Source organism: Pseudopipra pipra, chromosome 2, assembly GCF_036250125.1.
Source record: "Pseudopipra pipra isolate bDixPip1 chromosome 2, bDixPip1.hap1, whole genome shotgun sequence".
Lineage (NCBI taxonomy): Eukaryota > Metazoa > Chordata > Aves > Passeriformes > Pipridae > Pseudopipra > Pseudopipra pipra.
In genome coordinates, this window is record NC_087550.1 from 49,629,817 (window position 1) to 49,645,976 (window position 16,160).

At 37.6% G+C, this 16,160-nt stretch overlaps 1 protein-coding gene across 3 annotated transcripts in view; it reads left to right on the forward strand.

Annotated features, from left to right (window-relative positions):
- Positions 1-16,160, forward strand: part of BRCA2 (BRCA2 DNA repair associated) — a 37,844-nt gene that overhangs the window by 20,818 nt on the left and 866 nt on the right. For 2 of the 3 annotated variants that reach the window (XM_064645491.1, XM_064645492.1), the window contains exons 14-26: positions 162-580; positions 1,555-1,745; positions 2,352-2,539; positions 4,848-5,018; positions 5,319-5,670; positions 6,355-6,510; positions 8,610-8,754; positions 11,596-11,714; positions 12,756-12,957; positions 13,175-13,341; positions 13,430-13,565; positions 14,201-14,457; positions 15,147-15,290. In XM_064645491.1, coding sequence (XP_064501561.1) covers positions 162-580; positions 1,555-1,745; positions 2,352-2,539; positions 4,848-5,018; positions 5,319-5,670; positions 6,355-6,510; positions 8,610-8,754; positions 11,596-11,714; positions 12,756-12,957; positions 13,175-13,341; positions 13,430-13,565; positions 14,201-14,457; positions 15,147-15,290 — 2,647 coding nt within the window. Of the gene's footprint in view, positions 1-161; positions 581-1,554; positions 1,746-2,351; positions 2,540-4,847; positions 5,019-5,318; positions 5,671-6,354; positions 6,511-8,609; positions 8,755-9,202; positions 9,806-11,595; positions 11,715-12,755; positions 12,958-13,174; positions 13,342-13,429; positions 13,566-14,200; positions 14,458-15,146; positions 15,291-16,160 lie in introns of those variants that run through there. The other variant, XR_010428297.1, reaches the window with a different exon arrangement.

Consider the following 16,160-nt stretch of genomic DNA (forward strand, 5'->3'; position numbering starts at 1 on the left):
AAGTATTGAATTTTTAAAATATCAAAGACTGTTATTTTGTCTTTTTATTGATGTAATATTGAAAGTTGTACTACTAAAATAAGAAAAGAATACAAAAATCCTGAAAAAGATTTTTGTCAGGAGGCTGAAACCTGTATGTTTAAACGTTTTCATCTCTGTAGGTCAACTAAAGAACGACAAGAAGTCAGAGATCCTACCCTTACTCTGCCAGATCAAGACTTCAAAGGATTCCAATCTAAACCTGCCATTTTTCAGCACTGTGCACTAAGGCAGTCTTCAAATGGTACTTCAGGGGTTTCTACTCCATGTAAGGCATCAGCAAAAGAGAGTGAAGAAACAAGAAGTCTGTACAGATCTGGCAAAACTGTTAAAACTTTTATTCCACCCTTCAAAACCAAGCTGACATTTTCTACATGTGAACAAAGCAGCAGCAAAAGGTGCGACTCACCGATCAGCAGAAGTATGACCGAAGAGATGGAATTAAATCAGATCACGACTGAACAAAATACTGCTGAACCTCAAGATCACCAGTCTTGCATCCAGCATGCAGCAGACACTGACATAGAAAATGGCAATTTAGGTATTTTCAGATTTTGCTCACTTAACTATTATGAATACTAACTGTCAGAATTCAACCTTTAAGGTTTTTTGCATATTCTGTCAGACTTTTTTTTTAATAAAAAGAAACTTCTTTATAAGCTTTTTTTCCTAGAAAACTAGGAAATAATTACTTTCCTAATATTTTATATTGCACTCCTAGCAAAGCATATGTTGCTCATCTCTAAAGTTAATTAAGAAGATGAAAAATATTTCACACAGTGCTTCAGAAACAAGATAGCTTATGTTTCATTTGATACCTGATTTTTTTATATACCTCTTAGGTAAAATAACCTAGGAACCTTAGATTAGCCTTGCTATACTTTATTCACTTTTACAGAAGCTTGTTTTCATTCTGTTTTCTAATTAAATGTAGGGTTTGCCATATAAATGGTTGATTGTGTCATTTCCAAAGAGGCAGAGTTTAAATGTACAACTGTTTGACTTTAGTGTGTGGGCTTATGCCTTCTGAGCTCTCTTGAATGTTCTACTCTGTATGATTTTTATAACTATTATAATCAAATAATCTGAATTTTTTTCAGAAGGACTTGTGTGTATTTGAACAGGTGTAGGAACATTTGCAGAATTAGATCCTGTATTTAGGTCAAAATCTCAAGATTACATTAGTTGATGTAGTCATCAACTCATTTCATTTGGAGTTTTCTATGAAGACTTGAGTTCAGTCTGATGAGAAAAATATGTGGCTCAAAATTTAGTTCAGGGACTAACACAAAATTAATATGAATATATAATTTGTTTCATATAATATTATTCAAATGCTTTCATTAATCACTACTTTCTAAATGCATTAAACTTTGAATATTTAGACTTGCAGTTTCTAAAAATCTGCAGAGTGGCATAGTGAATATGCTTCTCTCAATCTGCTTTTGTAGTGTGACTGTATATCTCTATTTGGTATATACTTTAAAAATATTTGGGGGGTTTTTTTCTTTGCAGCTGTGGTCAGGATGGTGACAAATCTCCGCTGTGCCAGAGATCTGCAGGAAATGAGAATTAAAAAGAAGTGCAGGCAAAATATTCGTTCACAGCCAGGCAGTCTTTATGTCATTAAAACCTCTGCAAGCAATAGAATCTCTCTGAAAACTGCAGTGGAAGAGAAATCTCCTAGCTTTTATTCTACAGAAGAGGTATATTGGTATCTTCTTATTGTCTGTCTTTTGCATCTGTTTCTCAAGAAGAGCGTATAAAATCTCAGTAGCTTTTGAATCAATACGTTCTGCAGTTTTTGGGTAAGAATTTAGAGTAGCTCTTATACCAGTTGCTGCAGTATTTAAGTAGCTTTGCATATCCACATTTTTTAAGACAATTCCCAATAATAAAGGTCATAAAGTCTCTAGTGTATAGTCAAACCAGAGAAGCATCAAAAAAGGAAAAAAATCACCAGCTATAGTTGCTATTGACTTTTAACCCATATGAAGTGCTGAAATAAGAGAACGATTAAAATTTAAGCTTAGGTAAATCTGTATGAAAAACCTCTTGCTTTTGGTTCAGTGAAGGTACAAAACCTATTGAATTTTTTAAAACACTTTTGAAGCACACTGTGATGCTATTCTGCTAAAATAATTGCTGGGAATTCATTCTTCATGGATTACATATAAAATGACAAGATAGACGAGCTGTCTCAACCTTAAGGAAATATTTAATCTGAATTTTTAAGATTAGATATTAAAACTCTTAGCTGAATTCTTACTGTATTGTCATTATTTTGTCTTTTTCATCTTAATTTTTTTCAGCTATACACATATGGTGTTTCAAAACGTTGCATACAAGTTAACAGCACAAATGCAGAATCTTTCCAGTTTCTTGTCAAAGACTTTTTCAGTGAAGAGTATTTGTTAGCTGGAAATGGAATGCAGCTTGCTGATGGAGGATGGCTAATACCTACAGATGAGGGAAAAGCTGGAAAAAAGGAGTTTTACAGGTACTGTTACTTATGAACTTGAGATAGCTATGCTATTTATTAGTTATTCTCTTATCCACAAGAATAAATCCAATGCAGTCATCTTTTAAAGCCTCTGACTACTTTTTTTACTGTGCATTTTTAGTACACCTCTGTTAGTGTAAAGATATTTTAGGATTGTAAATTTGCTATGTAGATTAATGTTGCTAGTGATTGATCTTCAGTGACCATTAAAGAAAGCATACAAAGTCAATTTAGAAAATGTCTGGAAATTCTTCAGCAGTGTAAATAGTCAAAAAAACCCCAAACAACTATTTTTTTATGGGAATGAAGGTTGATTTGGGAGGTCCTTAGGGCTTCTTTGACAGGACAGGGATGAATATGCTTTTTTAATATAACTTTTTTAAAGATAACATATAATTTGAAGGAAGCCTAAACTACAGTAGTAAGGCACTTTTTCATTCAAGCCTTCTCTTGAGTAGATGTAAGAACCAAAATAGGTGCAGAAGCAATGCTTGCTCTTGCATTCTTTCTGGTTCTTCTATCCCTCCTTTTGCAGGTCCTTTAAAATGAGCAGGAAAAAAAAGTGTTGAGTACACCTCTCCTAAACACTTCCATGAAAATTATGTTTTGTTTTACTGTAAGCAAGTGTGTACGTTGTAACTTCATCAGCAGCACGTGCAACAGCACAGGGAACTACCAATGTACTGTTGTTGCAGCAAAACTTCAGAAAATACTTAACTATTATCTTCTGATTTCCTCTGTTAATTTGAATCAAAGAATATCCTGAGTTGTAAGGGACCCACAAAGATCATTGAAGTCCAAGTTGTGGCCCTGCAGATTTGAGGTGCAGCGTTTGAGATGCTCTGTTTTCAGATCAGTGTCACTGTTGGTGTTCATTCACAAAACGCTCAAGGCAGGCACCTGCATTTGAGTAGTATTTGTAGTCAAGCATGCATTGCCAGTCTAAGTAATGTCAGAATTCAAGAGGTTTGCCATATTTGCTTTGCAGTACCAAAGTGTGACAGAGATAGGTCTGTTCCAAGCTCAAGAACTGTTTTTATTTGTAAGTTTGAGTTGGTGAGGTTGGTGCCAGCAATCCAAAATGGGAAAATTGGATATTATGGGATGTGTACTTCGATGTTGTGTTCTGTACTTTCTCATGAGAAATTGCTTTCTACTCATGCTAGTGAGCCAGAATCATTATTAGCTTCTCCCACATGACTTTGATAAATGTTTTTGGTGTCAATGATATTTGTTCATCGTAGGAGAACTGGAGATGTTGTGTGTTCATACCCAGCAACTACTCAGTGAAGAACAATCATGTGCTGGAGTTCACAGAATCATAGAATAGTTTAGGTTGTAAGGGACTGCTGGCAGTCATCCAATCCAAGCCTCTGTTCAATACAGTTTGAATTAGATTAATTACTCAGGGACTTGCCTAGCTGAGTTTTGAACACCTCCAAGGACAGAGATTCTGCAACCTCTCTGGACAGCCTGTGTCACTTGACCATTCCTATGGTTTAAAAAACAAAACAACCACCTTTATTTCTGATTGGAATTTTTCATGTTCCATCTTGGTCTGTTGTCTCTCATCCTATTGTTGTGTGCTTCTAGGAAGAATGTCCCTGTTTTCTCTGAACCCTCCAGTCCAGTAGTCATAGACAGCAATAAGGTCTTTTTGGCTTGTTTTAAATTCAAACAAACCCAACTCTCTTAGCTTGTATGTCATGTGCTTAGCCTTCAAGATCACCTTACTGGCCCTCTGTGAGGTTTGTTCCAGTATACCAACACCTTTGTCCTTGCAAATCCAAAGCTGGACAGAAACTTTCTCCCAAGCGCTGAAGAGAGGGGAAGGATCAGTGCCTTCCTGGCTTTGCTCCTGATACATCACTTCTCTAAATTTGGGGTTATCTGTAAACTTTCTTGGTCCCCCCAGCCATCATGTAGATTATAATGAACCCATCAAGCAAGCAGGGGAAATTGCAGGGCTGAAGGGGAATAGAGCACACCTCAGTCCATCTGTGCTGTGTGCATAACTGCATGAAGCAGACACAGCACGTCCCTGGAGCTGCTGTTGGGTCAAGTATCTCCGTTTCAAGGATACATGCCTGTATGCACATGCTGCCAAGGCATATGAGGGCAAAACTTCAGTATTCAGACATTAACCAGATCAGGTGATGGAATGTAACCTTCCTGTTTTCAGTGTAATAAATATTCTTTTGTTAATGTTGCCTATGTACATACACCGAATACAATGCTAGGGCAAAATAGGCAAGTTAAAACTTGAAGTAGATTTCAGGTTAATTTATTAACCATTTATCTGCAGAGCCCTCTGTGACACTCCTGGTGTGGATCCCAAGCTAATATCTGAGGCCTGGGTTTACAATCACTACAGATGGATTGTGTGGAAATTGGCAGCCATGGAAGTGTCATTCCCACATGAATTTGCTAACAGATGTTTGACACCAGAAATGGTGCTGTTGCAATTGAAATATAGGTATGTGTATAGCACTGTATTTGGACCTGTAACTTGTGGTACTGTATGCTTTCTAAATTACAGACTTAACACCTCTACCTTGCATTTACTATTGAGTAGAATGCATACATTGTTAAATTTATGCATAGCAGTATTAAAAACATAGTGCATGTTATTTGCAAAAATTTAGATGACAATTGCTTTGCTACAGTGGTGTTTAATTGTAGATTGAATAAGCAATAGTTTGCTACAATTGCATTTAAAGAAAAACAACGTGATGGGGTTTGTTTGCTTTAACAAAGCCTGAATGCTTTTTTGTAGGTATGATTTGGAAGTTGATAAAAGTAAACGATCAGCAATCAAAAAAATAACGGAAAGAGATGATGCAGCAGGTAAAACACTTGTACTGTGTGTTTCCAAAATCATATCACTGAACACCATTGTATCTCCTAGCAGTAGCAATAAGAACGTGGAAAATAAAAAAGCAGCAGCAATAATTGAAGTTACTGATGGCTGGTATGGGATTAGAGCTCTTCTGGATCCACCTCTCAAAGCTTTCTTAGATAGAAGAAGGCTGACTGTTGGTCAGAAGATCATAGTGCACGGAGCAGAGCTTGTTGGCTCTCAGAATGGATGTACGCCACTGGAAGCCCCAGATTCCCTTATGTTAAAGGTAAAATAAAATGTTAGTTCAGCTTAAATGGATGTGACTGAAAGATGTGATAAATGCTATTTAGTTGAGCCACATTCTGTAAACAGAGTTATCGTGGCTTTACAAACAGATGGAGCTTTGTTGAAGTTTAAGAACCAATTTGTAAGATGTGACACTAGGTCACTGACACTATTCAATAGGGTTGGAAGAGAAGTTTGTAATACAAAATTCTTCCGAGTTTTGCTATGTGTTTTGGCAGTTTCAGCTTCTTAATTTGGTTAAGCACCAAGTTACAAAAGGTACTTATTCATCACTTACAATATGGAAGTTGGAGGAAGAATGGGGGGGGGAAAACCAGCTTGTGAGAGGGTGGACTGGCAGGGGAGGGCTTTGACTTGTTTGAGAATGCTTAAAGAGATAGGTGAAGTTTCAGCATAACACTGTTGCTCCTCTGGTATAAAGCAATGGCTTGTCTCATAGATACTCATTTCCTAGAGAATTTTAACTCATCAAATTTTTAATTTCTGTTTAAAATACATTTCTTCAATGTGAAAGGAAACCTTTAAAATGTGATATGTTCAGGTGTAAAAGTGATATATTCTTAGCGAGGTCAGTGTGAAGATGGTCTTTCCGGTAGATATAATAAGTTGGATACAGTTTTGACCTATTAGTGACAGTTTATTATTCATTATTTATCTCATTCAGATTTCAGCGAACAGCACTCGATGTGCACGATGGCATGCAAAACTAGGATTTCATCAGGATCCCAGACCTTTTCCTTTGCCTTTGTCATCGCTTTACAGCGAGGGTGGCGCAGTGGGGTGTATTGATGTAGTTATTCAAAGAACTTATCCTATTCAGGTATGGCGTAAGTATTTTATCGATCTAACAGGTTCTGTGAGATCTAAATTATGTCAGTTAATTGCTATATCATTCTTTAACTCAGACATAATATAGAGAGCTAAAAAATTTAAGAAAAGGTACCATTATGCGTAAAATGAACAAGAGTGGTTCTTGCAATGTGCATGTATTTAATATTTGAGGACCTTATCCTGCGGTGAGAAAAATTTGAGTTTGCGCTCAGTATCTTCTGGTTGGTTTTGCTTTCAACTTCAAAAAGCCAGAAAGAATTGGATTTCAGTTCTGGAATCTAAAAAGCACAGCACTTGTTTTAAAGGAGAAAAAAGACATTGACAGTTTCAGCTCCAAGAACAAGTGAAACTCAGGGGTTTTTTTATTTTTACATACATACTAACATAGAAGTTGTATATTTCTAGCCTTTAGTAAGATTACTGTTTCTTACATGTAGCTGACTGTATTGTTTAAGTTCTATTATTTAAAAATATGACTGAAAATACAATGTGTGATTATGGTATAAAATAGAATTAAGATCTTTTAAATACTACTTAATATCCAGACATTTTAAATACGGTCAGACTACACTGCAACTACTTGCTTTTATAACAATTCCAGCCACAAAAAGAAACAATATTTCTGTTAGCTATCAGTCCTTTTAATGTTAACAGTTTAACCAGGATACAACTTTCAGGTTTTATTAACTTTTCTCAGAGTATATTATACTTGGCACGTACATAACAGGATTATTTTTTTCATTGCTTTCTTTCTAAGGTGTTGTTTAACTATTGGTTGGTGTAGAATGAATTCTGCAAAGTACTAGCAATATTTAGTTTGGATCATTACTTTGATATTTAGATCATTGGTTTAATGGAGGAAATTGCAGCACCTACTATGGAAGCTGTCTGGTAGAACTAACATTTATTTAGGTCTCAAAAAGGGAACTGTAATCTGTAATCATATCACAGTTAGTGGTTTCCAGGCTGGGGAGGAAAGTGGTGCTTTGTATCTCACTATATCAAGAGATTAATGTACCGATGTACTTTTCTCTTTTCTAAACCCTGAGACTCTTGCTCAAACATACCAAAATTGTAGGAAGATTTGAGCTGTCTCTCTCCTTTTACCTCAAGAGTCAGAGTATAGGAATCACAGTAGCCTTAACTAAATATGTTAGATTGTGAATAGTGCAGGAAAGTACATGGCATGCAATTAAATGAGGCAGGCAGAGCCTATTTCAACAATTCGCTGCCTCATAAGGATTAGTCCTGCAAGCTTTCCTCATCCTGCTTTCACTGTACTCTCCTGCTGCTTCTTTGTGCTAATCCTGGACCTAACCTGATCCTGTTGCTTAGCTAATTTAATTTATTGTTTATTTTAAACCAGGAGTAAGTAACTAATAATAATTAAAAAAAAAAATAAAAATGAACCGCTGTCTGTCGAGTTATCAAACTGATATGGTCTGCTGAGGTCAAATAGGTACTAGAGCCAGTGCAAGGGAGAAGACAGAACTGCGCAGCAAAGACGAAGGGAAGGGACCACTTACTTACATCAGCAGTGACGTTGTTTGGCTCACCTATTTCTGTCAAGCCAATTCTAGCAGGGTTGTGGACAAGGCTTGTAGTCCTGTGGAACCATTTCAGGCAGAAAAGGTTTAAGAGCAGGACAACATCATAGTTCCTTTACAACATCTAATCTGGTGTGTTAAAACAGGCAATACAATTGATGTGGAAAGACAAACTGGGTAGAATGCAGTCTGGTATACTTTTAAGCATTGAGTTTGATGGTTTCTGTCTCAGTGTATCTACCAGTGGCATCCAGCTGTCTTTGAAATTACATCACTGATACTTATTACTTCAAGCTATGGTTTCTTCAGCTGTTAAATCATCTGATTTTGGATACTGCTCCATTCTGTCTGTGTATCTCTAAAGTGAAGATTTACCAATGCTGTAGTTTTTTGCCTTTTATCTATTATACTGAAAGAACTTATGATCTACTGCCTGTTCATTTTTAAAGCATTTTTGCATAATAGTGAGTATTAAAAGGAAACTAGATTATGTTAAAAATAATTTTTATGTCTGGGTTTTGTTTGAATCTTTTTATTTCAGTGGATGGAAAAGACATCAGCTGGTTCATATGTTTTTCGTAACAGTCGAGCTGAAGAAAGGGAAGCTGCCAAGCATGCAGAGGATCAACAAAAGAAACTGGAAGATCTGTTTGCAAAAATCCAAGCAGAATATGAAGAGCGTGAAGGTAAAGCTTTCATTCTTTCAGAATAGTTATTAAGAACACAAAAACATTCTTGACGTTTACAGAAGAATCTTAAGAAACTGTCAAAAAACTTCCCTCAAGACAGAGAAGCAGAGATGGGATTTGGGGTTGTTTTCTTTGTTGTTGTTGGGTTTGTTTTGTATTTTTTCTAGATTTTTGCTTCCTGTGTACAAAACAGTTACATGCTTGTTTGCTTGGCTTTGCAGCTATCTAGGAAACTCTTCCTGAATGTGTTGGTAGCCAGGCTACTAAAAGATTGTCATTGAGATGATGCTCAGGGAAGTGCTATGGAATTGTTGGATTCTTAATTTCATTCTCTTCAAGGACCTGATACTGTAATGATTCACCCAGAGGTGGGCACTGCTGGAATGTATCTCAGTAGACCTGAACAAGATTAGGCACTTAGCATCTTTCCTCACAAACATTGCAGGACTCTGGAGACACTGAGCTCAGTGAAGCTCCTAAATGGGACAGGGACCCTGGTCACAAGGGACATGGAGAAGGCTGAGTTACTGGATGCCTGTTTCACCTCACCCTTGACCAGCAATCCCAGCCTTCAGCAATCCCAGGCTCTGGAGACCATGGGAAATTCTGAAGCAAAGAAGACATAATCTTGGTGAAAGAGGATCAAGTTAGAGAACACTTAGGCAAACTGGACATACGTAAGTCAATGGCTGGTGACAAGATGAACTCTCAAGTGCTGAAGGAGCTGAGTAATGTCTGTGAGGCTGCTTTTGATCCTCTTTGAATGATCATTGGTTGATCGGTAGAGGTGCCTGAAGACTGGAGGAAAGCAAATGTGTCTTCTGTCTTCAGAAAGAACAGGAAGGAGGACCCAGAAAACTAACTACAAGCCAGTCAGCCTTACCTTGATTCCTGAGAAGGTGATGGAACAAATATTCCTGGAACCAATTCCAGGCACATGAAGGACAAGAAGGTGATTTGGAGTATTCAACAGGGATTCACCAAGGGAAGTCATGTTTGACCTGCCTGACAGCCTTCTGTGATGGAATTACTGGCTTGGTTAGATGAGGTGAGAGCAGTGCCTATTGTCTACCTGGGCTTCAGTAAGGCTTTTGACGTTCTCCCTTGAGATCCTCATAGAGAAGCTGGTGAAGCATGGGCTAGATGAGCAGTCAGTCAGGTGGATTGAAAAGTGGTTGAACGATAGGGCCTAGAGGATGGTGAAGAGGTGGCATGAAGTCTATTTGGAGGCCAGTAACTAGTGGTGTATGCCAGGGATCAATACTGGGTCTAGCCCTGTTTGAACATCTTCATTAATGATCTGGAGAACAGGACAGTGTACTTTCAACAGGTTTGATGATACAAAATTAGGATGAGTGATTATGCTGCCATCCAGAGGGATTTTAGCAACTGGAGAAATGGGCTGACAAGAGCCTCATGAAGTTCAATAAAGCAAAGTGCAAATCTTGTGTCTGGGGAGGAAGAGTCCCATGCACCACTACATGCTGGGGGCCACCCAGCTGGAAAGCAGCTTGGCAGAAAAGGCCCTGGGAGTCCTGGTGAACAAGTTGAGGAGTGTTGTCAGAAGGTCTAAGGAGATGATCCTTCCCCTTTGTTTAGCATTGGTAAGGCCACATGTGGAATGCTGTGTCCAGTTCTGAGCTCCTCAGTACAAGAGAGGCATGGACACATTGGAGACATTACAAGAAAGGGCCATTAACATATGTAAGGAATTGGAGCATCTGACATAGGAAAAGCTGAGAGAGCTGGGACCTTTGAGCTTGGAGAAGAGAAGGCTCAGGGGGATCTGATCAGTGTACATAAATACCTGAAGGGACGTTGCAGAGAAGATGGAGCCAGGCTTCTGTCAGTGGTGTCCAGTGACAGGTCCAGAGCAATGGGTACAAACTGGAATACAGGGAGTTCCCTCTGGACATCAGGAAGCACTTTTTCACTGTGAGGATGATCAACAGTGTTGCCTAGAGAGGCTGTGAAATCTCCATCCTTGGAGATAATTAAAAGCTCACTGGACTTGATCTTGGTCAGCCTGCTGAAGGTGACCCTGCATGAGCAAGGGGTTGGACCAGATGGCCTCCAGAGGTCCCTTCCACTTCAGCCATTTTCTGATTCCATAATGGGTTGACACTGCACACCTCTGCCAGTGATTTCTAGCAGTAGTTCTAGCATTGAATTTGTAGTTGAAATCGGAGATGGCTTTATAATTCTTAACTTCACTGATACGAACTTCTGCATGTCGGTCACCCTGCTGTGGTGTTTAATGTTTGGTAAACTTGTCTATACTAGACAAGTTGTCTTGTATGTCTGCTAGCACTGTCTGCTATGCTGAAGGAATTAATGAAAATGCTAACAGCAAAATTACTTACCTAAGGAGAGTGTAATAGTTTAATGTAATGAAGTTAACCTTGCTTTTAGCTGATCTCCTAAGGAGGCTTCATGTGCAGACCTGTTGTCCCAGGTCTTGGTATCTTTGAGACTTTTCTGCTGTATGAGAAGAAGAGGAAGTGACAGACAGAGAGAAAATACAGTCAAGTATTGATGAAGTTTCTTGGCAGCTCATCAAGTCTCCCACCCTCTTCTAAGTGCAGACACTGATTGTATAATATTCTAATCTATGTTGTATTTAAATGAATGAGACTTTTTTCTGCTTTTTTCCTAAAACTTTCTGCTATTTTCCTAAAATATATGTATAAACACATATATCAGTTCCTGTATATGTGGTTTGTATTTTTATTCTGGCAAGGCCTATGTACTGCCATGCTTCTTACATAATAATTTCTTCTTTCACTTTCAAGTGTATTGGTTACACTCCACCCGATAGCTTTTTTTTTTTTCCAACAGGGAGAACTACCAGAAGAACAAGATCACATATAGTCACAAGACAGCAAATCCATAATTTGCAAGATGGTGCAGAACTTTATGAAGCAATTCAGAATGCATCCGATCCTGGTTATATGGAGGTAACTGGATCCTACTGGGCTAATTTTGAAACGCTTTTGAAATAATTTACAATTTACTACCTCCTGCTAAAATAAACTGTTAAATCACTCTTTATTTTTGCTGCCTTTTGAGATTTCCTACATCGTGTTTATTGCTAAATAAATTAATATTAAAATTTTTGAAAAAAAATTAATGAAGTCTTGTTGAAATAGATTAATAATAGTTTGGATGGCACTTTTGGTATAAAAATCCAGGATATAGCACAATTAAAAGTTAATGTTACTTGTAATTTTATTACTTTGCTTTGTCTTGCGTATATGGACACTAAATTAATCTCGTGAGTCTAGAGTTGCGTACACATATTCTTGCATGCTGTTCACTGAAGTGTTTGAATCAATTGTCATTGTTTTCTTCATTCCCTGTTCTAGTTAAATCATGACTTTTAAGATTATGCCTTTATTAGTAAAGATGCAGGTGATGAGTCCCTGCCAGTTGTTCAAAATTAAATACATGCCTTACCTTTTGCAAGTCAGGGTCCTTGATGGTCATAAAGCCATACAATCTATGGTATGCGTGTCTCTGGTGCTGTGTGTAAAGGCATCTGGGTCTTGAAGGCTTGGTCAGAAAAGTAACCTTTCTGTTGGATTTTAGTGTAAATTACTGTGGCAGCTCAGAGACAGCAGCCTGAGGAGAAATGCAACCTTTCCTTCATTCTTACTGAAATTTCTCCTAATATGTCTTCATACGAAACAGTAGAGCATGCCTGTTATATTAAATATTCACCTTAGTTATGCACTCTTAAGCAGGTTTCTCACTAATTGTCACATAAGAACAGTTTGTAATGTAATGCTCTGTGGAGACCACAGAGCACCAGCTGAGTACCAGTCAAGACTTGATGCCTCCTGTTGTTTTAACATACCTCATTTCAAGTCCTAGTAGTGTATCAGTTGAACAATAAATTGCTTGTAACAGATGAACACTTAAAGAGGCTGTCTAAAAATCTTGACAGTATTTTTTTAATTAATAAAAAAGATACTGAGTGCATTTTCTCTTGGTTACAGGGATATCTCAGTGAAGACCAGTTAAAAGCTTTGAGTGCTTACAGGCAGTTGATGAATGACAAAAAGCAAACTCAGATGCAAGAAGAATTCAAGAAGGCTTTAGAGTCAGCAGAACAGGAAGAAAATGGTTGTTCCAAAAGAGACGTGTCTGCTGTATGGAAATTATGTGTGGTAGACTACAGAAAGCAAGAAAAATATAAAGGTTAGTACTTGAAAAATTATAAATAACTTTTAACTATCATGGTAACTGGCCAACGTAGATAGAATTGAAGAGTTTCCCAGCAGTATTCTAGCCTGCATGTTAATATTTCCAGTTTCGTTTAGGGCTTTGGGATGGAGGGAGTGTTGTGGATTTATTTTGTTTAGAAGCCTTCAATTTAGTATTGCACAGCTAATATATCTTATTCTGATACTGGTAGGAGTGATACTGAGTATCTGGCGTCCACTGCTGGATATTTGTTCATTGCTAAAGGAGGGCAGTCGGTACAGAATCTACCAGCTGTCAGCATCACAGTCCAAAGGAAGGGCAGACTCAACTAACATACAATTAACAGCAACAAAGAAAACTCAGTATCTGCAACTACCAGTAAGTGCTTTAAGTGCATAAAGATGTGTCATTAAAGTGTATCATGGTCTATATGTGTGGTAAACACTGAAGTTTTGTGTTTCTTAAGGTATCACAGGAGATGCTGGTGCAGATTTTCTTTCCAAGAAAGGCTCTAAAATTCACCAGTTTGTTGGATCCTTCTTTTCAGCCACCATGTGCTGAAGTCGATTTAGTCGGAGTTGTAGTTTCTGTTAGCAGAACAGGTACGTTGTGGACCACATTCATGTCTTCCCATTGAATAAGCACTGAATTCTTTATTTCAGAAGTCAAAGTTATCTTGGTATTGTACCTGCACCTCAGGCCTGTGAAAACCTGTGAAAACCATGACATACTGGCAGATAATTCTGTTTTCCTAAAGCAAAACTGTCTCTGCTTATTAGCTCAGGAAGTTAGTAAGGCGGGATCTAAGCTCAAGAACAGCTTGTCTTTATTTTTTCTGTAAATGGTGGATGTGAGCTCTCGCATTTGTGTTCAGCATCTGCAGCAGCACCACCGTGCGTGTATGTGAGCTCCTTTTTTGTGTACAGTGTCATGGAATGAGTGGAACACAGGGACTGGAGCTCATGGGTGGGAACATATGGATAATCTTCTGAATAAAAAGGAAAAGCACCATAGGACTATTGTTTTTTAGCCACTGCAACACAGATTTTGAGTTGTTTTCTGTAATCAGTAGGGAGTTGGTGTAGAGTATGGGTGAAGCATGCAGACAAGCTGCCATGTAACATTTATCATTTCTCTTTCAAGATGTGTGGGACCTTTTTTTATAGCTACAAATTGTGGTAATCAACGTTTACTTAAGGATGCAAAGGTTTAATTCAAACTTTTTTCTTGCTTTTAGGTTTCACTACTATGGTGTACTTATCTGATGAAAGCTGTAATTTCGTGGCAGTAAAGATCTGGACAGATCTCAGACACCTTGCTATTGAAGATATAGTTGTCTGCTGCTCACTCGTTTCTGCAAGCAACCTTCAGTGGCAATCTGAATTTAGATCAGAAATTCCTGTGCTGTTGGCTGGAGATCTTTCTGTGTTCTCAGCCAGTCCAAAGGAAAACTATCTTCAAGAGAAGCTTAATGAACTGAGAAGTATGATAGAGGTAAATATGTAGATGTTTAGTTTGATGATTAGTTTTAGTTACTGCTGTGTTACATACTTCACCAGAAAGTCTGTTAGTACTAATAAATCTTTAAAAGAAGTAATACACAGAGGGCTGAATTTGAAGGGATTTTCTGGGAGATGGAGTAAGGTGTTAATGCAGTTTTCCTGGAGGACTCTACAAACGACCTATTGAATGTCTTTTTCTTTTTTTTTTTTGATTCAGTTCAACCAATACCGTCTTTTGCTCTGGCTGGCAAAGCATCTTATATCTGTCAGTAGTGAATCTGTCATGCACGGTTTGGCCTCTAGCCTTTTAAAAGCTGAAATTTACTCTCTTGCTCAGTGGAGTTTATTCAGTATTGGATTGTTGATTTCATTTATTTATTTTTATTTCAGTTTTCCAGCAGTGCTAAATACCATGTCCTGGTAATGCATTCCCATTTCTTAATGAAAAATAAGTTTAAATACAAAAGAATTTTTTCCTTCTTCTTCTTGCTCACAATAAAAGGTAGTTTTTATTTCCCTCTACAGAAAGTGCAGCAGTCTTCTAAGTTGTTGGTTTGATATAAAATAAAATTCTAGTGGGATTATGATGAGAAAAGAAAGTCCTAAATACTTTGTGAGCATATCGTACTTAAACAATTTGAAAAACAACTATTCTGCATTGCAAACTGTTCTCCTTTGCAGAATGTGGCCTCCTTTTGCTCTGATGCAGAAAGTAAATTGGTGAATTTGCTACAAAGAAATCTCTTGCGTACACCCAGTTTAACTAAAAGATCTGGCTTGGAAAGCCCCTCTCCTTCCTGTAACTTTGCAGAGGATAAAAGTTTGGTAAGCTTCTGTTAATTAATACTGTGTTTGTACTGGCAGTGCATGCAGTGAGGATAGAAGTAAGTTCTGTACTGATGGTTGTGGTCAATGGTCCCACTTCTCAGTCCACTCCATCCATTCTCTTCAGGGCAATGCAAACTGATCAGACACTTTCTCTGTGCGGGTTTACTGTTATTCCCCAGGAGGAACTGAAAGACCATTCTTCCTCCCAGCAGTACATGAAAACTTCCCCTTATGGCCTATGTTTCCACAGCATACTTAAATATTCTAAATTTTATGTGAGTAAATGAATCATTATTTCTCAGTAGATAATTTATCATTTCCTTGGTCACACTGTGAAGATTACCTGATGTGAATGTCACTGGAAGGAAAAATCTTGATCTGTAAATTCTTCTTTTATGGCATTCTGCAGTTCCTATTTTTGTTGAGAGAATTTACCTCCGGGTCTTTTAACTAGATATGTTTACTATTTCCAGGATTTAAAGGGGGAAGAGGTATCACCTAGTAAATGTTTACATTTTATAGAAGTCTTGACAAAAATTGTTTTAAATAGTACTCAAGTTTCCCATGAAAGCTGCTGGAGGCAAGTTGTTTCTGATGTGGAGTACTGAGCAGTCAGAACAAAAACTTTCCCTGCCACTAGTTGCAATGGAGGGGGAAACACCCTGATGTGATTTCAGATTCTGGGGACTAATTTTATGCTTATAAATGTAACCCTTTTCCATTTCAGAGGGAGTGCTAATACTTAATTCTGAAGGTTTAGTTTCTATTTGTTTATCAAATATATTAACCAATTTAAAACAAATGAGACATGAAAAGTATTTTCAAGTTAGATGTGTGTTTGAATGATTTGCTGTGTAGCATCTGTCT